This window comes from Drosophila elegans, unplaced genomic scaffold (genome assembly GCF_018152505.1).
Source record: "Drosophila elegans isolate 14027-0461.03 unplaced genomic scaffold, ASM1815250v1 contig_468, whole genome shotgun sequence".
Lineage (NCBI taxonomy): Eukaryota > Metazoa > Arthropoda > Insecta > Diptera > Drosophilidae > Drosophila > Drosophila elegans.
Window position 1 is genome coordinate 240,082 of NW_024545855.1, and position 25,376 is coordinate 265,457.

General features: G+C 37.9%; 3 protein-coding genes across 3 annotated transcripts; 2 read left to right on the forward strand and 1 right to left on the reverse strand.

Annotated features, from left to right (window-relative positions):
- Positions 1 to 347: 347 nt before the first annotated feature.
- LOC108148999 (farnesol dehydrogenase) lies at positions 348 to 5,021 on the reverse strand. Its single transcript, XM_017276342.2, has 5 exons — positions 4,814 to 5,021; positions 4,593 to 4,758; positions 4,413 to 4,539; positions 737 to 872; positions 348 to 606 (listed from the first exon to the last, which is right to left on the reverse strand). The coding sequence occupies exons 1-5, from the start codon at positions 4,952 to 4,954 to the stop codon at positions 430 to 432; spliced, it is 747 nt and encodes a 248-aa protein (XP_017131831.1). The 5' UTR covers positions 4,955 to 5,021; the 3' UTR covers positions 348 to 429.
- Positions 5,022 to 16,570: 11,549 nt separating this feature from the next.
- Positions 16,571 to 17,556, forward strand: LOC108148600 (ataxin-2 homolog). The gene is made up of 3 exons (XM_017275678.2): positions 16,571 to 16,682; positions 16,763 to 17,275; positions 17,349 to 17,556. Exons 1-3 carry the CDS (start codon positions 16,597 to 16,599, stop codon positions 17,521 to 17,523), a joined length of 774 nt encoding a protein of 257 aa, XP_017131167.1. The 5' UTR covers positions 16,571 to 16,596; the 3' UTR covers positions 17,524 to 17,556.
- Positions 17,557 to 18,995: 1,439 nt separating this feature from the next.
- LOC108148571 lies at positions 18,996 to 22,911 on the forward strand. Its single transcript, XM_017275617.2, has 2 exons — positions 18,996 to 19,180; positions 22,316 to 22,911. The coding sequence occupies exon 2, from the start codon at positions 22,327 to 22,329 to the stop codon at positions 22,822 to 22,824; it is 498 nt and encodes a 165-aa protein (XP_017131106.1). The 5' UTR covers positions 18,996 to 19,180; positions 22,316 to 22,326; the 3' UTR covers positions 22,825 to 22,911.
- The last annotated feature ends 2,465 nt before the right edge of the window (positions 22,912 to 25,376 follow it).

The following is a 25,376-nucleotide window of genomic DNA, read 5'->3' on the forward strand; positions in this document are numbered from 1 at the left end:
GAATCTTAAGCTATTTACTTAGAAGCAAAAAATTTAAATTTAAATTTAAATTTAACACTAAATTTCTCATAGAAATTTCTAAAAAATTGAAAAAAGAGCTGCTGTTTGTATTTTCTTTTGTGTTTTAGATAGGAATTTGTTAGCCAACAGACTAAATATTATAAAATTAATCAAATATTTGATTTTTGCTTTATAATGCAAATAAAATCCTTCAGTATAAATCCTTCTTATAAATATTTATTAAAGTTCTCCTTTTTTAACTTAAAGTATATTTGTTTTTCATATGTTTATCTGTACGTGTGAAAAATGTTTTTTAATTGTAAAAGTTAATCAAAATTTAAATTTAATAAGTTTTACGCACATTCTTTTATTACAATGTTATAATATATTTAAGGAAAGAAAATGGTTATTTAAAAATCTATTCAGTGGTTAATTGACCTGCCGCATCTGCTGAAGGATGATGTCCTCCACCTGGACGCCATCGGGAGTGTTCAGGGCATAAAGCACGGCCTTGGCCACATCCTTCGCCTGCAACTTGGGCAGCTCGGCCACCGCCTGCGAGTAAACACTGAGGAAGTCCGTGTCCACCATGCCCGGACAGATGCTCTATGGGGCGGGAGAAGAAGGGGTTACGGTTACCCATTACCAATCGCCAGAAGCGTCGTGTTGGCAGCATTTTCCAAGGAAGGATAAAGGAAAAGGATGAGGCGCAATGTATGCATTGCATTTAACTTACCGTTAATTTAATATTTAATTTGAGAAAATGTATTTCCTGGCGCACCGTTTGGCAGAGTGCCGTAATTGCATGCTTCGTGGCCGGATAAACGCTGAATAAGGGCACCGGCACTTCCGGAATCCGATGGCCAAGCACGCTGTTGTCAAATGTTTTCCATGTGTCCATGTGTCGGGGGGAACATCGTGGCGGAGGTGGAAAAAAAAAAAAGTGGAGGGGTCACAGTGTGGGTAAATAAAGTCAACACTACGGATTTCGAGCACTTAAAACAGCAACAAAAAACAAGTAGCCGCCGAACACTTACGGAAAATGACGGTCGGCAGCTGACGGGGACTACAGAACCTCCACCCCGCCAAAAGAACCCACTTTGCATGCCTCAAAGAATGTGTGCGGAGGTCCGAGGCCTGTTTTCTGTTTTCTGTATTCTGCGCCATGCATTCACCTGCCTGCATATGTCGCTGTGCATTTTGTGCAAACATTGCGTAAACTTCTTTTAATTTACCCACCACACACAGAAAAAAGTCTATTTATAGTTGATAATTAATAACTGAATTTAGAGCAGGCATTTGCAACTAAACTAATTACTTATATTTTGTTTTACTTTTTTTTTTTATTGAAAAAGTATTTGTAGTGATGTTAAAAAATACGCTAGAAAATAGTAGTTTCTAGTTTGACCAATAAACAGTTTAAAAACGATATATATATGTTATATAATAAAAGCCGTTTTGAGTTTTCAAATAGAATATAGCTCTTGTTGCAAGCTATATTCAAGTGCATAACCAATTTCTTAACTAAGAAATTTCTATTACGAATTTATCTAATATGAAAAATATATCAATCGAAAGTAATTAATACAATCATAGCCAATCAATAAGTGATACTTTTTATGGCAGTGCAGATATAAGAGTATATTGAGGGAACTCTGGGACAGGGGCATGGCTTGGTGCCTGGGGCGTTTAATGCAAACAGATGGCGAAGCCGTTGCAGATGCTGGCCGGCCAGCATACTCTTGCATTTTTTAATTAATTAAGTCTTAATATTATTGCACTGACATTAAGCGAAATGCATATTGACCACCGCCCCCTTTCTGCTCACCTGGTCCACCTGCCACGTCCTCCCGGCACACACGCCCCCCGCAACGTCACACGCTCATTAGCAACGCCTGAGCAGCGTTTTCAGAACGGGATTGTCTTTGCCTCGCAACGCGACGCAACCAAATAAATACATTTTCTCATTAATTACCGTATGCGAAGTTCGAAGTCGCATTTTCCCCCGCTTTTCCTGCCGCTTTTTCTGCCGCTTTTTCTGCCGCTTTTCCCGCCGCTTGTCCGCAGTGCTCAATTGTATTCGGTTGCGGACAATGCGCTTGTGTCCGCTGCTCATTATGCCACAAAAAATGATAATAAAAACCGGAATATGCGTATTTACGGTGGGTCTTTAATGCACTTTCCGAATGCGCAATGAAAAGTGGGTGGAACGGGTAGCATGTTCAAGGTCTAGTAAAGTAGATTTATTCCTCTTAAAGTAAATTTCCTTGCTAAATGTATTGCTTCTAAGCTTTACAAAATTTTTTAAAAATCTTTTTTGTTTTTTAATGAGAGTTAAGAAGCTCATAGTCATTTCTAAAATGTTAGTTTCTTTTAATTATTATTCAACAATAAATATTATGTTATATATGAAAGCTATAAAGTTATTAAATGTATCATACCTTTTTTACTTTCAACTTATCAAAATTTAGAGATGAGGGGCTTAAAGTCGTTTCTTAAAATTATGTTTTCTACTTTTCTTCTTTCAATCATAATTCAATAATAGAATTTTGTATGTTATTATATTTTTTAGCTTTTTCACTCATGTTAGTACACAGTTGCTTTTCCAAATTTGTAGATTTTTATATAACTTTACCAAACTTTCAAAGCGCATATCATATAGCTCTTATTTGTGATTTGAATACAGAATGCGGCAACGGAATAAATTGCTATCTTTGCACTAACTAAAAGCCAATCAATAAATAAGATTGACGTTGGCTTTGTTGAGTTTGCCTTAACATTTCCGAATGCTGACTGATTTTACAGACATGAAAAAAGCAAACATACACACACGCACACACATTTACGCATGCATGGGCCCACCCACAGTGCGTATACGCAATTATTCAATTTTGCCTTTTGCTCATGGGCAAACGACAATAATTGCTGTCTGGTTGGTTGCTTGGTTGGTTGGTGGGTTGGTTGGGTGGGTGTGAGTGTGCGTATATGCACTCAAGTAAATTTCATTAAAATTAAATCAATGCAATTTGAAATTAAAGCCATAGCGCAAATCAAACATGCGGCTTAATGCGCAACATTTTTGATTTTAAATGCGGTACGCATTGGAATACATGATATAATAAAAATCACATTCGACGACTGCCAATGGAGGAATGCAGAATGCAAATGCAAATGCAAATGCAAATGCAATACGCATTCGGCTTAATGCAAAATACTTAATTATGTTGAATAATTGAGTTGTTGTTGCTGTTGTTGTTATTGTTGTTGTTGTTTGGAGCAAACACATTGGGCATGCAAAGCTTTTAATGCACCACCCGCACCGCAACACCATCAATGCGTGCCCCTGCTGCTTTCAGCATTTAAATATCAATAAATGTTTGTGCTGTTGTGTTGTTTGTTTGCCGCATGGCTTTTAATTTAATTTAAATAACGCGCCACTCACTCACTTCGCAGAGACTTTTCTCCTTTGTGTATGTGCTTGTGACTGAATTGCGAAACACGGCTATTGACTGACCGGCTGCATTGTTTGCACTTTCATTAAGCCCCGATCGGCTGAACCCCCTTCTGGCTAAGCCAACCCTATGGTCGCCAACCAACACCCTGTAGGACATAATTTGGTAAATATTTTGCCACTCAAGGCAGCAGCTTTTGGTCAGTTGTGTGCCCAGCACAAGCAAAACTATAAAGCAAATATGTTCGAAAATGATTTACCTCCAACTCTGCCAAACAGCTTTTGTGGGCCTCTGCACTAATTTCGATTTAAGCCCAATTTTCCCAGTTCAGCTGGGTAAACATCGCTCCCGAAATAATAACAATTAACCCCCCTCTCCCCCCGAATGGCAATTGTGTTGCTCGGTGCTCTGTGTTTGCAGTTGTGCTAATTTTGTAGCTCTATCTAATTGTCTCGAGTCAATAGACAATCCTTTAATGTATGGCTTTCAATTGATGGCTCTCTCATTTTGGATGGCATCAAACACTTTCTATGCGAGAGGTTGCATTTAAAGAAAATTAAATCGAGCTGTCTAGGTGTTGAAATCGAAAAGGGATCATTTCGGCACTTAAGGTTTGTAAATTTAATAGAGTGTATTGTGAGTTTCAATAGTTATTTAACGCTTAGTTGTTGAATTATTTGAACAAAAATATTTAAATGGCACTGTTAATATAAGTAAGTAAGTAACAATAATTTTAAATGTACTTAAAATATTTTAACTGATTTAAATATTAAGTTAGTAAATTAAATGGTGTACTGTCAAGTTAGTTGCTGAAATATTTTTTAAAAAATATTTAATTGGCACTGTTAATATAATTAAACTGGTACCCGTTTGAAAATTATTTAAAATATTTAAGCGGTTTTAATTAAGCTTAGGATTCTTTTATCTGAGGGTAATAGTTTTGCCTGCAAGGACACTCACCTGTTCATGACCACAATGTGACCGCGACCCTTGACCGCTGCCATGTGCTTCAGTGCTTCCCGCAGACAGCTGGCGGTGGCCACCACATTCGTATCAAACAGTTCCTTAATATCCTTCTTGGGGGACTCTAAGCCGGAGAGTTTAAGCGCAGAATTTATTTTTATTATGGCCCGTATTTACCGCTCAGAAAGTTGGCCTTCAAGATGCCAGCGTTGCAGATGAGTACATGAATGGCCTCGAAGTTTTCACGAATCCAACTAAAGGTACTAGTCAGCTGCTCCTCATCGTTGAGGTCGCATTTGCGGGCAAAGATTTGGCCTTCACCGGACACTTGATTCTTGAGAGCCTAATCAAAATCCCAAAATGATATTGAGAGGTTAATTATAAATAAAAGTCTTAACCTCAATGAGTTCCACTCGGCGAGCTAGACCCACAACCACCATTCCGGCATTGGCCAATTCCAAAGCTGTGCTAGCTCCAATTCCCACAGAGGCACCAGTGACCACCGCCACCTTGTTGCGCCAGTAGAAAGTATTTTCCATAATGGAACCCTTTACTCCGTCAAGTCAAGATAAAGTACAAGCAGCGATGACCTCACGGCTTCGTGGACCAGTGACAACTGACATTGGAGGCTGGTTGCGATCGTTGCTCCATCTATCGCAGCTGCAAATGCAGCACAGTGGGTCTAATATACACAAAATTAGGTAAAAAGTAGGAGGTAGCAATATCTTTATTTGCTCAAGTTATTTAATAAGAAGAATAGCATTCACTTGAGTCACTTTTTTTGTAAAAATCCATGCATTTGACATTTTAGTAAATATCTTAAAAAGGTTTTTTAGTTTCTATAGTAAAATTGATGGGAAATGACCTTGTTTAATTTTAAATTATAATGATATCTATCAAATTTAAGGCATTAATTATACAAACGATATAGTCTTTTTCATAGTTTTTAGTGATAGTTTAATCGGGTCTTGCATAATATTCTTCTTTATACTGTAAACAAAACAGATTGAACGTTTTGAAGATACCATAATAGGGAAAAATTTCTCAGCTTGTACATTTTTATTTTATTTTTACTGCCGGCATCTTTTTACATTTAGTGGATTAGGGGGCTCGCTTCAATCCGGCAGAAGTCGGATTTAATTGATTGCAATTTACTGGCTGTCTCACTATTCGTGTTTGCATTGTGCGGTTTGTTGTTTGTAGTTTGTAGTTTCAATTTGCCTAGTTGCACTTTGGCCCTCGTTTCCATCCCCTCCTTCCTCCTTTCCCTTTTCTTTTCGTGGAGCATTGCACTCGTTTGCATTTCACTTCTAGTTAAAGCAATCTTTTTTTTTAGCATTTTCTTTTGTCTGCTGGGGCTTTTCCTGGTCGGTTTTTGCGGATATTTGATACCAAATGAAAAATCTCATTTCGCTCTGCGGCTTTGGTTTGTTGTCACTAATCTCCCGGGCTGACACTTGAGGATTATTTTCATATTTCTATTCACAAAAACAGACCACGAGGAGTGGGTTGAAAATGGCTTAGCAACAAGGAGAAAACACTTAATACTCAGCTCTAAAACCTTTTAATACCCTTTCAATTTGATTGTATAGGTATTTATTTATTAATTTGTATGCATGTATTTGATGAGTTTTATAAATATTTTGGTAGTATTTTGGTAGATTAGCTAATATAAAAAGAAAATACAGTTAATTTAAATAACTATTTTTTGTGGGCAAGTTAATAGAAAAAAAATATAGATAATATTCAATTTAAATTATCTTTTTAAAATAAATTGAATTAAATTGAATATTATCACATATTTTAAAGTTCACAAATGTTTATAATATTTAAAACTGCAAGGCACACAATATATTCATATGCAATACTTATTCCGTTTTGGCTATCAAATATTACCAACCTTTCCATCAAGCCATCAATCCCGAATTCGGCAAACACAAAAATATGCATTATCGATAATCTGGCATAACATATTCCATTATATTTTGCTAGTTTCATCAACAGGCCATGAATATTCGCCCAGCCAATTGTGTTCGCTTTCCAGTTGAACGGGCTGCTCTGAGCCTTATCGTATTTTTGTAATTACCAAACAACAGATTGTTCTAGACTCTAGAGGAATAGTGGGAGGTGGTTGGAGGGTGGAGGGTGGAAATGCCACTTGGCTGGCTTCTTGGCCATGGCTCAGTGAGTCTGCTGGCAAATCAAAAATCAACTTTATCTCGGGCTGCACGAATGTATTTGCATGTCAGTCTCAACTAGAGATGCACCAAAAAATGCACTTAGACTGGATTTTGGGACGGGGGAACGGGGACAGGACATTGCAGTTGACAGCCATAAAATGCAGGTGCCGGAGAACGAGTCCAATGGTTGCAATCGGCCAGAAGTCAGGCAATTGTTTCGATTGGACGGCCATAAATTCCCTGGCATTTATGGGGTACAGTTGTCCTGGCTGTTAACTAACAGCCGGCCAAGCAGGCATGCAAATCAATTGTAATGCAGCTGGGGAAAGAGCCCGGCAAGGCGACAGAATTTATGGCCCATAAACCGAAAGTGGCCAGAACGAGAAGCTGCAGTCTTGGCTTTGGGGTCATCAAAGTGCCTGGCATTTTGAGCTGTACACAATGCAGTACAATTGTAAATATTTTCCTGGCACTAAGAGCGCTATTTTTGCACTCGGAAAAAAAGAGCATCATTTTTCATTAAATCATGCAACTTGCGATGCTTATAAAGTTAAAGAAAATTAATAATAATTAATAGTATATTATTATTTCGCCAAAGGTTATATTTAACTGTCTACCTATAAATTTACTATTAAAATATCCCTTTTTGTTAAAACAAAACAATTTTTCAGTTTTTTAATGTTCAAGATAAAAGGTTTGATTAATTCAATGACTAAGATTTCTTGAAACAAAAAGTTTTTATTTCAAAGGTAAGACAAAATATTTTTCCAAGTGTGGCCTCTGATAACGCCAATGAAAATTGATAGAAAATTGGCGCACAAACTGTTTTTAGTTTGGCAACAGTTTTACACGATTTTAGTTCCTTTCTTTAGCCAGCCCGCGCACCGTTGTTGGGTGTTAAAATGGAGTGTGCGGGCGGGTGTGGTTTTTCCGGGTGGGTGTTTCAAATAAATGAAAAGCTCCCGTCGTGGCAGAATTTATTGTTGCATACTTTTCGGCTCAGCGCCCCGTGGCATGCAAAAAAGGCGAGAATGTGGGGGTGTGGAAAAGAATTTTCCCTGCATACATGTGTAGTCAGTCACTCCCCCTTCGAGTACTGCCCCTCTACTCTGGCCTTGTTTATTTTTCGGTTAAACCCAAATATGCATTTTTCATGGCCCCGCCGGACTTTCCATCCTCTGCATCATCCGGCTGCTTTCCTTTTTCAATTGCAATAACATTTGTCGGAGCAAAAAACTTAAATTGCATTTACCAGCATTTTTGGCAATTAGCGCTTACGTTTTTATTATACGCATATCACTCATACGCCATGTGGCTTTCTAAATCGAATAAAAAAGTTGGGTTTCGCAAATGTAAATGGAAACAATGGCCACATAAAAATACTCGCCGCGTGTGCAAACAAAACGTACAATTAAATTAGAACAACTTTTCTCTAAGCCAAAACATTTAATTTAATTACCTTATGCTCTTGCACTTGGATTCCATGTTAAAAAAAACGTAAAATAAAAATTGTAAAGTGTGTATATTCAAGGAACTTTTTTGTCTGCTGGCCAAGCACTTATTTAAATAATCAACATTTAAATGGAATTTATAAAGACTGCGAATAAATTGAGTGTATGTTTGTGTTTAATTATTTTTTAGATATAACAATTAATAATATTAACAAATTTTTAAATTTCGAATTTTAATACTTTCGGAACGGATTTTAATATCTGAAAATTTAAAATAAATGTAAGTCATATTAAAATTAAATTAAATGCATTTAAATCAAATGGGAACTATTTTAAATCTGATATTTAGCACATTTATTGAAATATTTTATTATTATACCAGTGTATTATTTAAATTAAATATTATTTATAACATTTTTAAGTTCAGTAGTCTGATATTTATTTATACTATTTTATTTTTTTTTTTATCAATGAAGGGACTATTTAAGAGCTCAATCAATGAAAAGTACTCATTCAGTATTCCATCTAAATTTTGAGTGACTAAAACTCAAACTGACGCTGTGTCACACACAATCGCAAATCCTCGAAATGTTTTACTCTATGACTATTAATCAAAGGTTGACACAATGTTTTAATTAAGTGACACGCCCACATTGACACCTGTACGACATGACACGGAGCTAGGCACTTACAATATTGCGGGGGAGGAGGTGCAGAGGTGCCAACCGAAAAGGCCTTTGGAAAAGTTTGTTGGCATTTTAAAGATCGCAATAGCGACAGTTGTCAGGGGCGATGATGGCACAGAATCCATTTTAGAAACCCCTTGAAACTATGCCAACAATTTTAATGCGAATTTCCAAAACGGTGTTTCGCATGCTGTCTCCCCCGTTGGCAGACAAATTTTGATTAAATTGAAATTTATTTTAATTAAACAAGCGTCGCAAATGTCTCATTTACGCTTCAATGACATGGCAAAACAGATGAGCCAGAATTGGGTGTGAGTGCGCTCCAGCGTGGCCTTAACGTTTGCATGTTTTGCGGTCTACTGACAATTTGCCTGTGTTTTCCCACACTACACTTCCAGATATCCGCCCCCAAAAAATTCTGAGTTTGTCCCCGAAAAATTGTTTCCAACATTTTAAGGGTATTTTTTGTGGGTTTGAAAGTACAACAACTGCAATTACATATATTAAATGCTCGTCTGGCCAAAAGTATGCTTACCATTTGCGGGCGAAAGGGTTAAGTCCGCTTAAGTCCAACTAATTAGCCTAAATTTGTAGCAGGCTACGCAGCTACCTGATAAGTGGGTAACAAACGAAACTGGTACGGGGTATGTGAAGTTTGTTGGGCGAAATGGTGGATAACGAAAGCTCGGGATTTAAAGTTGTTAGCTATATAAAACTCCAAATTTGTAACTTTAGCGACAATAAAGTAAGTTGAACAATCTTAAGTTAAAAATAAATATATCAGCCAAATATTTAAATACATATAAAAAATATAAAAAACAAATTTAAATACATATGAAAAATATAAAAAACAAATTTTCCGGGCAGATAATAAAATAAATTCCAACACAACGTAAAAATATGTTGTATGTTGCTCTTTAGAGCATAAATCATTTTAGAATAGAATCATTTAAAACTGGTTTAAGCTTCAACAGAATTCGATGTAATTCTTGTGATGTTTAACATCTATGTTTCGGAATACCCTAAGCTTATTGGGGAATATATTTAAAAATGTGCTTTTAAAATAATTGTTTTTTTAGTTACAGAGAAAGGTTGAATGAAAATGTTACTCCTGTTGAACTTATGCCAATATGTACAGGGTGTGTCCACTTCGATGCCATTTCTCCATTTTAAAGCAGCTGCCATAAAGAGTTAACTGTGCTGCGTTTACCGCTAAGCGGATGCACGACCACAAAACTTTTTGGAGGCTGCGGGTGGCAGCTGGCAACGTGCAACACGATTGCTGTTGCTAGTTGCTGGTGGGTGCTGCAAGTGCTTCTAGTTGCTGCTGCTGATGTTGCTAGTTGTTAGTTGCTAGTGGCTGTGTTTTTGTTATTCCCGCCACTTTATTAGCGAGCAGAACAGGCCAGAACAGCGAGCGGGGCTATTATTTGATGTTATTTATGAGTTGCAGACGCTAAGACGTAAATTGCCACATGCAACACCCGCAGTTGTTCACCTGTGTTGGCCCCATTAGGTTCTCCATGTTATTTTCATTGCGCGGCACAAGTTTCACCCGGCAATTAGAGGAAGGTGTTAAGGATGTTCAGGATGTTAGGGATTTTAGGGATTTCGCCTTCATTAGGCGCACTTTCTTGCTACTTTTTCGGCTGCCTGATGAGCTGCCATTAGGACGTTCAGCGAAATCTAAATGTGCATTAAGCTGCAAACAAAATGGGCAACTAAGTTGGAAATTCCGCCCGGATGGCTCATGGGATTTTTTGACGCACCGAGAAAAAAATTTGAGTTTAAACTATAAATGTTTTGTTTTTATTTCCTAAAAACATATGGCTACCTTTAAAATATTCAAATTCTTAACGATGTTTTGTATATTTTTATATCGATATAAACAAATGATTGTGTTTCTGCAAGGAAATGTTAAAAAGTAAAAACATTTCTTTAATGTTTAGCCTCCATATTTTTGTTATTCCACTGGTCTCTTTTCATTTTCCCTTTAATATTTATTTAAAAAATAAAATCTGTGACAGATTTTTTGTTTAGATAAGATAAAACTTCCTTATATCCAGACTTTATTAAAATGATTGTGTTTCTTCAAAGAAAAGTTGAAAAGTAAAAATATTTCTTTAATGTTTTTCCTCTGTATCTTTCTTGTTCCACTGGGTTCTTTTCATTTTCCCCTTGGGTTGGACATAGCCAAGTTTTTACAGCTGTTTGCTCGTGCATGTAGCCGGCGATCCTCGCCAGCTTCCACTCCAGCCAGTAGCCAGCGTCCTTCATCCTGCGCCCGAGAAGATTTCCAGAATCTGGACCTGCTCCTGCCGCAGGCATAAATCACGTGCGCGCCGCACAAAAAACTTTTGATTTGTGAAATCAAAAGCCATTTGCTGTGCTGCAATCAGCACAAACATTGTATGCAGCACTGGCGGTGCAAACTTTTGCTTTTTGGCACTCGTCAGATATGGATGCCATCACCAGGAGCCGGAGAAGGAGCCGGAGCAGGAGCAGTAGCAGGAGCAGCAAAAAGAATCTGGACCAGGAGCAGCGGGTGGCTGAATCTTGGTCCTGCAACTTTTTCTTGTTGCGAAAGTTTTTAATAGTTTGTTGGCGCTTTCGCTGATTTGCTGCAAAGCAAAGTTTCTTTTCTTCCCGCCGGTCTGGGAGTTGGTCCAAAAAAGTAGGAGGTTTTAAAGTATGCAATGCATTGCCCAGTGCCTGGCCATGCTAAATTTCAAAGGACTCACTAATGAAGACAGGCTGCCCCTAATACGCAAGTAGTTGGCCCCATGTCAAGCCTTCTTTTCCTTTTTTTGTATGCTTTGTTTTGCTCACAAGGGTATGCTTAATGCATGCAGATTTATCTAACCTGCTATTTAATTTATTAAAAAATTTATATTATGCTGTTTGGTAAAAGTGCCTCTAGAAAATATTTAACATCCGTTATTTAATGATTTTTAACAATTATAAAGTAATTCAATTCAGCTTCTATTTACCCTTAATTGAAATAGGATAAATTGAATTTTTTTGAAAGTCAAAGTGAAAAATTAAAGAAAGTTATAAAGTGATTTGTAGGGAAATGCCTGAATGCGTATGTTTCATTTTTATTTATTTCATAATAACTTATCATTTTGCGTTCTTTGAGAATGTATAGCTTCCCTAAATCTCAATTTAATTGGTATTCCCAAGTCTAAAAACAGCATCCATGAGTGGTATACTGTGTTGTTTTTGTTTGTCCGCTTTTCTTTTATCTGCAAGTGGATGCGACGTGTCCGCAATAATTTGGTCGCACTACTGTGAAAAAGTGGAACTCGAAGCTTGGGAAAAACAGGCGAATATGTGTCAGGCGTGGCCGGAGAAAGGATTTGTCACTTTTTGTAGGCTGCAGCAGGAGCTCTAAAGAGACGACTTAAATAATCAACTAAGCCAAGTGCGACAACTGCGACAAAGTGTGCTGCGGCAAATGAAGAAAGTTCGGGCTCTCTTACGCCACTTTCCCCTTGGCTTTCTCTGTTTCAACCAGCAACATTGCGAAAAAGTCGTAGAAAAGTAGTTAAACTTCTGCGTTTTTTCGCTGACATAATTCGCGAGCAGAGCGACCGGCGCCAGTACTGAATGATATATCCAAGTGGTAGTAATAAATTCCTCCAGTCATGCCACATAGTATGCCAAAGTTGCTAAAGACCTTCTATATGTGAAAGAACTTCAAAGCTTTATATATGGGTGAGTGGAAAACAGATATGTAGTTAGAAAAGTACAGAGGAACGCAATTGCAATAAGCACATTGCATTGAGTTTTGTGAGTATGTCGCAACTAATTTTAGATTGAGGGATTGCAGACCTTAAAACAAAGCGAAACAATATGTAATAAAATTTAAAAAAAAAATTTTTAAATATATATACTTAAAGGTATATAATAGTAATTTAATATCAGTTCAATACACATAAAATAAGATAAGTATTACATTTTTTTTAAATTAATGAATAACATCAAAAAAGTTTAATTTGATTGAGGTTGAAAATTAATTGTAGGAAAAACTTTAACCCGATTTACTTTTAAAATGTATTTTTATGTTAAGAGAAATAAAAACCAATTAGCAAATAAATGTGTGCTTTTAAAATTGGCCATTTCAGCCCAACTCAAAGGCTTTAATGTTTAAGCTGCCAGGAAAAAAAATACAATATAAATTAATTTAAAGAAAAAACAATTATGTTTAATCTGTGACACAAAGAGTATTTTTACATTGCAAGCATGAATAAAATGAAAAATTAGTCAACGATTGAAAAAAATGGCGTATGCATTTTAATTTTTAATGGATTTCACTTTTGGTATGCGCTTTTGACCTTCACCCAACGTTGTGAACTCGATTAAAGTCGCAAAATTTTGACAATACTGTCGGGACCACGCCCCTTTTGTCCCTGGTGTACCAAAAAGGAGCGGTAGAGGGAAGTATAGGGAGGTATATGGAGTTAGGGGGAGGTGTAAACAAATAGCAACAACGTCTGGTTATGGCCAAGTTCAAGCCAAATGTCTGGCGGCGTCTGAGGCACGTGCTGCCCAGATTCATCTACGTCAGTGTGGAAGCCTCAGCATCAACATCAGATTCAGATTCAGAGTCAGATTGTGAACTCCATCTCCGCCGCCATTTCTCTCCATTTAAATCGAGCCAAGGAAAACTTGTGAAAAATTTGTAACCGAGGCGTTTTGTTTGTTCTCGTTTGCTTTGGTCACGGATACCAACCAGACTGCCAGTCAAGTCAAGTAAACATGATGTGCGGGGTCTAATTTTTTCTCCTTTTTTCCCCATTTTGCCCCTTTTTTATATATTTTTTTTTTACTCAGCCAGTCAACCCATCCAAAAGGGGGTTCCACTCTTCCTCCGTCGGTGTCTGTGAGCTATATGGTTGCACAATATTTTACATTTTCATGCATGACGCGTTTAATCACGTGATGCATATGATTTTTAGCCAGCTCAGAGGTTAGGGGTCTGAGTTCTGGTTTCCTAGAGTTTGGGGGCTTTCCCCATATATTCATGCATACAATTCCATCAGCATGAATTATGTTTTGCATACTTTCAGCCTGAGTTTGTGTGGGCTTTGCTTGTTTTGCGTCTAAGTCTGTGGCGCTGTCTGGTGCATTCTTGCAGCCCTTGATGCCCTCGGCAGTCGCCTTTCATCTCTCCCTGAGATATCCTACTCGGCACGGGTTTTCTCGGTTTTTTTTTTCACATTTTTCGGGAGTGTGGGCCCTCTCAAAAGTTGTGGATTAGAGCGTGTAATTTTACTAAAGAGCGCCAACGAACCGCACTTCACACACATGGTAGCAGTTGTGATCAGTATAATAGCAGAAATATTAAGTTAATATGTAATGTCACTAGAGAATATTTTTAATAAACGAACAAATTATAAATACATTTATTACGTCTGTATTTACCGCCTTATGTCATATAAAAACTATAAATATTAAGTTACAAACAAAACAAATGCTATCCAAAAAATTTATTTTTTAAAAATTTCTGTACTTTAAAATTGTCTAAGACATTCTTAAAGTTGGAATATGAAATATTTTTAAATAGATACAAATAAAAACAAAATGAGTCGGTATCAATCAATTATGATATCCACAGCTCAACATATATAATTTTTACCACTGAATAATTTTAAATTGATATTATAAAAATAATAACTTTTCACTTCCTCAAATATATCAAAGTAATATGCCAAGTATTAGGACCAAATTGATTTGAAATTTTATAAAAATGAGTATAATTACCTTATACATTTTTTTCTTTGATGCCCTAATATTTTGTCGCCAGGTGTAATGGAGCAAAGGGGGTGAACCCCAGTGAGAGGTTGTTGCCATATTTTAAGTGTTTTCTGGTTTTCGGCCACTGTGCACTGCGTTTTTAATTTCACTCGCAGGGCTCGCCTGTAATTTACGTGCTTAACTTTCACACTCGGCTGGCTAAAACAGTCACCGAAAAATCGTCATAAAAATAGAAAATATATGTATGGCTATGGCTATGAGCACTCGAACTCGCACTCGGCCATTTCACACTTTTGCGCCTTTGGCCGAAAAGCGGTGAAAAACGAAAGCGAATCCACAAGGACAACAACCAGAAGCGGAGGAGACCGAATATATTCCAGTGAATATTTATGAGCAACAAAAGTAGCGTTTGTGCTTTACATTCCGACTTTATTGTGGGCAGCATAGTTGTTGTACCCAGGACTAGTTGTTGTGAGCAACAATCCCTACCATCGTCAAAATTCTGATGCTGTTTAACCACTGAAAAAAATGTATACATTGAAATGTGCATTATATTTGGAAATCCAGAAAGTTATTTATCTTTTAACAAGTTTTATTTCTATAAGGTTTGTGTTCTAGAAACTTGTCTTAAAAATCAAACAAAACATTTGAAAAATTCTAAAGCCATGAAATAATATTTAGACTTGTGCTATTACGCCAATAAGAATTTACGTATTTTATTGCCCTTATTTTTGTTAAGCTTTATTTGAAATACGTTTCTCTTGTAATTGCTTTAATCATTATTATTTTATTTATTTATTATTATTTTTAAAGTTATTGTTAGGAACTTATGGTATATGGTAAAACTTTTTATGTTTATATTTGAAAATTATATAATTATGAAATCATGTTTTTCAACGTGTGAGGTTGAAGCTGCTCTTGTTGCTGATGTCGTCCTCATCGCTGTCAGCATTTCCGACGCTGATGAGTTTATGCTTGGGGCCCATATTACTTTATTCCAGAGTATGCCTAGCCCCTGGCCATGCCCCCCGCCCCTGTGGTTTTCCCCTCCAACACAGACACAGATCTACACACACACAAACACAGAGTCGGCCATTCATGACTGTCATGAGTTTTCCGCAATTGATGGTCTAATTATGCCGCCAACACTAAATTTCATGACTTTGCTGGTCGAGCCAACACGCAGACGAAGGCCACTGATGACAAGGGGGTTTTCTAGATGGGAGGAGCGGGGGATGGGGGTTGTAATTTAATGGAAAAACATTTTGCCACACATCCACGGAGAGCGGAGAAATGGAAGCTGAAGCTAAGGGCCACTTTACAGTTTGACAGGAATTGCTAGCTTGCATGGTTGACATTTTAGCTGGGATTTATCGCCCCGTCTCTATGAAAATATGTTAATGCAACAGTTTGAGATTCCAGATTTTATGGGTTTGAGCTTAAGAGCTCTTTAAGTTGAGAGTACAACATCATATAAGTTATGATGGGATTAACATAACTGAAACAAGGCTTAATACTTAGTTCTTCTACCGCAAAGAATTTTTAATAGACTAATAAAAGTGTATCGCGTATTTAAAATAAAGCTTAATAAAGTCAAATTAATTCATAATTTAGAGCTCTTTGTTAAACATTAAGATTACCTGATGAAGTAGAACTCCTCCAGTCAAAATACTTGTAATATACTTATGCTATAAATTTACTTATTAGTCATAAGCAGGTCATATTTATTATTAGCTTAAACCAATTAATTAATCACCCTTTTTTGTACTAACTTAATTGAGATCCACTCACTCGAGAATCGCTGCCGGGCCTCCATTCGGATCTGTAAAGCTAAAATGGTAATTATCATACCGAAACCAATGGGGCATATCAAAATGTTCACACTTCATAATATTTGCATATTAATGTGCATGTATAATTAGCTCGAAAATAATTAATGCCCGAAAACAAGAAACCTAATCGAATGCGAAGGCTAAAAGCAAGCTTCTCCTAATGAGAATCCATTGCTTCGGAAAATATTTGATGTGTGAAGTTAGTTAGTCGGGGTTTAGTTCTTGGTGAGAGTTTCGACTGGAAGGTCTAGCACACTAATAAGTCTTTGAATATGTATCCAAATTGGCTCGTTCTGCTCCACTTGTCGCTGGTTTGTTTGGGAGGTGCTTCGCAAATGTTTGCACAGCCGCTGACAAAGTAGGTCGTGTTGTGGGTGGCAGGCTAAGTGGGTGTGGTGGTTAGCGGGTCAATCTATTGAGCAAACTATTTGCTTGCAGGAAGCAACACAACACCGGTATTTTGAGCATCGAACGCGCGGCTGGACAGAAGATTGAGGAAGCCGCGCTGCAGCAGCATTTGCAAAAAATCACAGGCAGCGAAGCGTTGGCGCCATTGTTGCACGAGTTACTAGGCCAAACTGTGCCAAATTGGCAGCAGCATCACCGCCAGCAACAACAGCAGCAACACCAACCAAAACAACAGCAACACCAACCAAAACAGCAACAACCGGCCACAAATCAACCGAGGCAACCGCAGGGACAAGACTTTTTTGTTTATGAAAACGTCGTGGGTCAACAACCCCAAATATTGGCCGGGTTCAATGGCGTCAATGTGCAACCTGAACAACCAGCCAACCAGCAGCAGCAACTGCGCCTCCAACTGCCAAAGCCAATTCATACCGAACAACAACAACAATATCCAGCAGCCAAACCAGGGCCAAAAATCGTTAAGGCGCCGCCAGCCGCATCAGCAGAAGCCGTTTGGGCGCCAGATCTCAAGGGCCACCCGCCGTAAGTAAACACTGAAAAGTACCAACTATAGTATATAATCCATTATTTGCATTAAACAATGCATTTTAATTAGCCCATCCCCGGCAACTGCAGCGCCAGCAAGTTGCCAACTTTGCTGCAATCCATCGGAAGTTGCCGCAACCAGTGCCACACCCACACCCACTGCCACGCCTTGTCCGCCCACTTTGGGTGGTCACGAGACGATCCCACTGCTCAGTGCCATGGTGCTCAAGGCGACAGCTGGTTAAGTTTTTAATTAAATCGCTGGCATAATTAATAAAGATGCGCATAGAGAGTCGGGCAAAGTGTTGCATACTTTTGGGGCTGGTCGATCATGTGTGTGCATTGGTGGACGTGCATATGTGTGTCCATTGAATTTTCATCTATACGCCAGCAGCAGATGTTCCACATTCAATTTTGAAAAGGGGATAACGACTTTCAGGTACTGTGTAATTTTTAATTGGAAAGGGGGCTACTGGTGGGTGGAAATATTGAATACTTTTACTAAAAACTCCAATACAGTTGAACCCCTTAATAGCTATTAATAGCTAATTAGCTTTAGCTAACATTTATAGTCCTTTTTTAGTCTAAAACAAATAGTTTTAGAATCGTTCATTGCATTCATATGTAGTTTTTTTAATCCCAGTCATATAGTGGAAAATAATTTACTTTCAACGAAAATAACTATAAGCGCCAGCTTTACCATGATTCAAGTTTAGGTTATTTTTTCACTATTTGTTTTTATTTAGTCCCAGAGGAAATTCCTTACTCGATTTAGTTGTCAACCTTTTGCAGCGCGGAAACTTCCCGAACAATATGTGACTTATCTGTCATCGTGTCTCCACCCGCCAGTGGTGCACACTGAACCTGAGCCACCGAGGTCCTCAACCCACCAGGATCTGTTCGAGCTGTCACAGAACTCAACATAAAAGTAAAACATGCAACTGAAAACAATTTCTAAAAATATACGTACGACCGTATAAAACATGCAACACGAAAAAACCGCACAAAACACTTCATGTTGAGTGCGACTCGCAAATTGTGGGGCGTCTGTGTGAGTGAGCTGCACCACCGCAGAAAAGAAGCAAAATAATAAATAAAAATCCACAAAATGTATGTGTTATGCCCTATGTGCTATGAGCTATGTGTGGCGGAGCGATGAGTCTGCGGCGGAGTGTTTTTTGCAAGTGTTCGAGCGGGAAAATGAAAGTGCTGAAGTGTCGCCCATTGTTTGTTATTTGTTGTTTGTCCTGTCAACGAAGCAGCTGCCTGCATTTGCATTGCCCGCAAAGGAGTTGATGACCGGGATGCTAGGCGAACGGGCGAGGGATGAGGTCTGCAATCGGAGAGATCTTTAGGGTTCTTGGGGGTTTCCCAAGGAAATTTTAGTCCTAAGAAAGGACTCCTTAAGGCTAACTGAATCTTAAAACAGTTTTTTATTATTTGTGCATTGCATTTTAATCGCAAGTACAAGACTACAATTTTGAGACACTTAAGCCAAACAGATCAAAGCTTATTATCTTTACTTAGTACTTTAAGCTTTGTTGGTACATTTATAAAGATATCTATGATTTATACGAATTAATGACTTTTCAAGCATAATTTAGAACACCTTTGGTCTTAATAATTTAATTAATTATTTTTATTAAAAAACTGTGACAATAAAATGGTGAAATAAAAGCAATCCCTTTTACAGAAGCTTCCAATTGTTCCTTACGCAGTTAACCTTTCAATACAAGTCAAAACTTTAATAAATTTCGAAAAGTATAAAATTGTGTACTGGAACATGTTAAAGAAGAACTTTTCAAAATTTGTGTTCAACTACCCGTTCGCTGTAGCTTTTGACAATAAAACTGAAATTGGACTGGATGTGCCTGTGGCCCGACCCTTTGACGTCTTGCAGATGTGAGTTGAAAGGGCAGGGGGCTGAGGGGCTGAGGGGCAGAGGGGCGTGGGGGTGGGTCCTTTGTTGTCATCGGCACTTTAGTATCCATTTTATAGGGCCCCATTCGAGGGCTGTTATTTCATGCACGCATAATCAGGGAGCGTGGCTAATTAAATTCTAAACATTCGCCAGCATCAGCGCACTAAAAAATGTTTTATATGGCTAGAATCTAGAACCCTATCCTCTATTTGCACTACCCTTACCCCCATCCCAACCTTCATTCCAATCTCGAGCTGGTGCTTTGTAATTGCAGATCCCGGACTTCGTACACGCCCCTATGCAAATGGCACATAGCTGCTGTTTCTGTTGTTGCTGCCACTCCACTAAGAAAATTTATTGTTGCTTTGCAACAGATTAATATTTTTAAGTTCTAACCAAATACCTTTTCACTGTTGATAGGGTTACAGTGTTTTATTTCTTGAATATAGATCTTAAAATTAAATTTTAGATTCACGAAAGATTCAGGGGTAGTAGTATAAACAATTACTCACAAATGAAATTACTAAATAAATACTATTTTTACTATAAATGTATGTAGTATCTTGTTCCTTAATATTTATTTCGATGTTCTGTTCATAAAATCTGAAGTCTTTGCTTCGGTGGTGGCTTAGTTAAATGAGTATTTTGCACTTATTTTTTTTTTTGAGTGTTTTGATGTTGCTGCTGCTGCTTCGTGTTGTTCTCTTTATGCCCATCTGCAACCTCATCTCATCTCGCGCTGACGGCTTTTGAACTGCCTTCGTTTGTTGTCGTTCTCGTTGTTGTTGTCGTTGTCGTTGTCGTACTCTAAATTAACCGTTTCGTTACGTCAGCGCTGTCTTTTGTGCGTTGACAGAAGCGATTGTTGTTGCTGCCGAGTGAGTCCTGGCATCCCCTGCATCCCGGCATCCAGGCATCCTGGAGTCCCTGAGTCCTCGAGTCGTCCTGTTTAGTTGCAAGTTTGTATGAGGCAGCCGTGCGTGCCCGGGCTCCTGGCAATTGGAGCAATCAGGCAGCTCAACTCAGCTTTTTGGCCCGCTTGCAATCGCACACCCCCGGCACTCAGCCGCACTCAACTGGCGGAGTAGTTCGGAGACAGTTGGCTTTGTCTTCTCAGCTGGGTCCTGGCACCGTCCTGATTGGCATTTACAATTAGCGAGTGGGTAAACAGAGAGATGCTGCGAGAATGCTCCAAGTACTGCTGGTAAAATAAACGGAAGCCCTTTTTCGGGGATCGTGGACGCAAGCACCCTTGTAGATTAACGTTAATCTTTTATTGCATAGGATATTGGATTTAGAAACCTCTTTTTTCCAAAAAGGATATAAATAAGTATTGAAAGGGGTAAAGTATTCAAAAAACTTTCCCTTTATGATTACCATAAGTCATTATAAGACAACTAAAAATCCTAAAAGTATGGAAGGAATAATGCTCACGCACACACACATGTAGGTAAATTTGTGTGGGTATGTGTGTTTGTGTGGCAATGGAATAATGTACTCTTAATTTGTTATGCGTGTGTGATTAATGATCCATGCATAACGTTAACTTTGACTCATTACACCTGCTGATTTATCGCTGTCAACGGGTGGTCCACAATGTCACCTCGCTTTCCTCCCCCTACCCGTCATCCAACCACGCCCCGTTCCGCCCACCATAACGCACACAAGTGCACACAGCCATTACAGGCACATGGAAATGAATTTTGAATTGTGATTCGGCCACTTTCGCTTAATCATTTCGCAATTAGCCGGCATTGTTAGGGCATTTGCATTGATTTATTGACGTTGTCGCAAAGATTGCGCTCCGTTCGATTTTCCCTATTGGCATTTTTAATTTTCCCATTTTCCATGTCAATTAATTTTCCACTACAGCACGCCAGCATGGAAAATTGACAAATAATTAAGCTTTACTGCTGCCGCTCTGACGTTTCCGCTTTTCCCGTTTTTCTTATTTATTTTTGCTGCTTCTTTCTTTCTTTTTTTTGGTCTTTGGAAAGTGTGTAGACTCAGTCTTATCGATGGAAATGCAAGTAATTAATGGGCGTGGCAGCGTGTCCCGCCTGCGCTAATGACCCATATTATGAGGTTATTACTGCAGTCCACTTGTCTGCATGTCTGCGCGTCTGAGATTTCGCGATTGCAAGTGCATTTGTGATGACATTTCGAATGTGTTAAGTAATTGCAAAAGGCTTCGATGAGTCGTCGAAACCAAAGACTGCGGGAAGTGGGAAAGCACTCATCCGCGGAGGCTGATGAACTGCAGTTAATTGAAGTCTATTTGGGTTGATGGATGGTCTAATGGTCGGATGTTTGGGGCCACTCTGAATAAGCAACGACTGTGTGCCCGGGGGAGTGGGTCTTAATTAGGGTATTAGGTAGACAAACGACCGGGCCTTCGATAACAAAAGCCAGATTACGCGTGCAAGATCGGATTGATAGATTGGTTTCAAGTCAGGTTAAAATAAGAATCAGGGAGGGGCATGTCGAGATCTAAAAAGTACCTCCATTTAAATTTAGTGGCTATCTCATAAGCAACGGAGAACTATTTTATATATATTTACACAGTTTACATTTAGCATTTTAATTACTGCAATTAATATGTAAATTTTTTTTCTGTTTTACTCCTTTTACTTGTGCACATTATAATTGCTCTCAAAAAAAATGTTTATTAATGCTGTCTTTAATATATATATTACATAAAGTATGATTTGTAAACATATTGAAATCAATTTTTATGCAATTGCATTTATGCACATAATATATTTGAATAACAGTTTAATCAAACATTTTCATCTACTTTATAATAAACTAATAAAAAAAATTCTAAATGAAGTGTATATCTTTCAAAACCTTTAAGATTTTCAAAACAAGAATTTGTTCATAGTTTAAATTTTCAAACAATTTTAATAAACATAATTTAATACAAAACTAAATATTAAATTTATTTATGTAGTAATTAAACTGTGTTTAGCAACCGTATTGTAACCGTAATTCCCCCGTATTGTAAATCAATTTGATTACAAATTTTAAAAAATTTTAATAATTATGGGGGTTTGAGACTGAATATTTAATTTATTTTAGTAGTAATTAAATTGTTTTTACCGATCTTTCCACAGTTTAACCAGAAATGCCCCGTTTTGAGGTGACCCTGCGCCAAGGGGCAGCCTTTGTGGCGCTGTACGTGTTGCTGTTGGCCGCTCTAGTCCGTCCGCAGATGAACTTCAACATCTTCGTGGACACGTTCTTCCTGGGTGTGAAGTACTCGGCGGTGATGGTTCTGAGCTACCGCTTCGACACCTTCATGGCCGTGGCCGCCGCTCCACTCAGTGCGGCTACGGTTTATGCCCTTTCCAAGTGGAACGAGCCACGCGAGAATCCATCCGCCCAGAAACTGGTCATCATGGGCGTGGTATCCGCCTATATCCTGGTGCTGGTGGCCAATTTCCTGGCCAACGGCATAGTGATCCAGCAGGCCCTCATCCGCTTCGACCAGTGTCCGTATAGGGCGTGGTACATGTACGGCGAGATGGCGATGTCCTTCGTCAAGTCCATGGCGACAGACGTTCAGGAAATGATCACCCGGCAACACCATCGTCGTCCTCGGCTGATATATCGAATTCATTAGCAAGGCACCCATTGTCAACGCCCAAAATTAATTTGTTCCTAGGCTGGACATTATCGCACAAATGTATTAAAGAGTTTGTAAATGTTATTCATAATCATTTTTTGCTGGCTTTACATTTTATTTGCATGATTCTAAGCTATAAATTTGGCTTATCAGCATTTTTTTTCTTATATATAGTTAAAAGAATTTTTTAATATTTTAGTAAATTTTAGTCAATTATGCGAATTAAAAATGTTCGGCTTTTTGGAGCATCTGCAAAATTCAAACAAATATGTATTAATTAAACCAAAATCGTAGAAGGTCTGAATTAAATTCTTGTGCACTAATTTAAATTTTTCCAGAAGCTAAGTATTTAAAGCAAAGCTTAAAAAAGCAAAGCTTTTTAGCTTGAAATTAATTTGCCTATACTCTAACCTGGTAAAATGCATCACAATCAGCTACATTTTCAAAATTTAATGCTGCCTCATAAACTATTTCAAATAACATTTTCCATAAATCATTATTCAATATTAATTTTAACCTTATCCTTGTTTATATTGTTTTATGGAATGGCAAGGCGTCATAATCAAGGTAAGTACGAGTAAATTATTGCGAGAGGTGATTATTTATCGGCCACAGTGACTTTATCTGGACGTAAGCAGGAAAACAATGAACCCGATGCTCAAGTCTGTCTGAGGTTTCCATTTGACCAGCGACCAGATGCCGGTGATTGGATTGTGGGTGACGGACATGGGGTGCTGGATGGTGGGTGGTCAGTGGGTGGATTGTGGGTGGCTTGTAGGTGGCTTGTAGGTGGGTCGATGTCAATGGCAAATGATGTGCACAGTTTGTTGTGGTCGAATGGCATATTAGATTTAATGCGATTTGCATTCGCCGCTGCCTGCATCGATAATGATGCAATGCCCCAGGCGACACTTGGCTGTTTGGTTTGGTTTGGTTTGGTTTGCCAGTTAGGATAGGGAATGGGGGATTGAGGATTGTGGAATTGGGAAGCAACGTTTGTCTAGGAAACCGCAGGGTCGGCGAAGTGTACTTCGATTTTCCAGGGGGACGAGGGCTTGTCTGGCGAGTAAGTAATTTTGTGGTTATATTCCGGGGCACGTTGCTTTGAGGCTTCCAATTCGATCGGTGTTGTGGCGTTGGCCTTTGGCAAATAGTTAAGCGCAAACACAAACTCCTGTCTGAAATAATTGAAATTTTATGCGAGGCTTAAGCAAAAGTATTAAATTCAAACTCTGACGCAAATTCCCAACAAAATGTTTTACATATATTCCCGCAAAAAAAACGAAAAAAAAACACACTGTTTTCTCTGCTGCTCGAAAGCATGTCTTTGATCTCCAAAACATGTGCACAAAAATGACAAAACAAAAAGTACAAAATTAAAAACGGGCCAATTTACACACAAAAGGGAAAACGAAAAGCCAACAGAAATAAAAACTTTGTGTATATTCACGTATGCAAAATACAAATTGCAAACAAATTAAACGAAACGAAATGAAATAAAATGTAAGTGCTTAAAACAAAGCTAAATGAGTTCTGACGTTGCTGGAGGCATTAAATATTTCCCCAAAAAATCCGAGAAATGCTGAAACCAGAGACAACGGGTTTCCCCGAGACACTAAAACTTATTTATGCCTTCGTTTTTATCGAGGGGGTGGCCTGCTGTCTCTTTCTGGACCTCCCCCCCCTATTCCCTCTCTTTCTACGTTCACGAGCGTGTGCGCTTGACATTCCAACCAAAAATATAAAACATTGGAACATGCTAATTTATTTTTGAACTGCGGGAAATAACATCGATGTTGGCTGCCACCAACTTCCCATCGAACTCTGTAAATAAACTGTGGTTAAACCCAAATGACCATTCCGGCTTAGCCTAAGATATGTGGAACGATTTGTCTTTGATTCCATATGGCAAGTCATCATATATGACGTTTTTTTGGGGCTCTAGACTTCCCAAGTAGTCACAAGACATCAGATAAAAATATGGCTATAAAATAAACAAGAAACTGTTCTAACTAGAATAATTTTATATTGCTTTTTATTAAAAGAGGAGCACTAAAAAAATCAAAATTTGACAGTATTAAAGTATGGGTATTAGTTCAAAACTAAATAATAAAACCTCTTTACTTTTCGGTTTCATTTCTATACCGCAGAGTCTAAAACTGTAGTCTTGGGTCTTATTTTTAAACCACATAAGATTAAGTTTGACAGTTTCGTTGTATTCATTTAATACTCATTTTATTTTTATACCCAATAGTTTAAAATCAATGAAAGAATATATTAGTTTCTGAGTACATTTTTCTTTGGGTGTTGTTATTAATTGAACATTTGAAATTTTAAGTTAATAATTTTTCTTCAAAAAAGACTAAATGCTGAAAAATTAACATTAATTATATGTATTTAATGAGAATTTAATATAAAGATTATAAATTCTTTGTATTTATTTGTTTATGGCATAAGTGCTACAGTATTTGTAATACAATTAAATTAAGTGCCTGTCCAAAATTCCCTACAAATCTTTCAATATTTTATTTTCAATGAATATTTGTTGG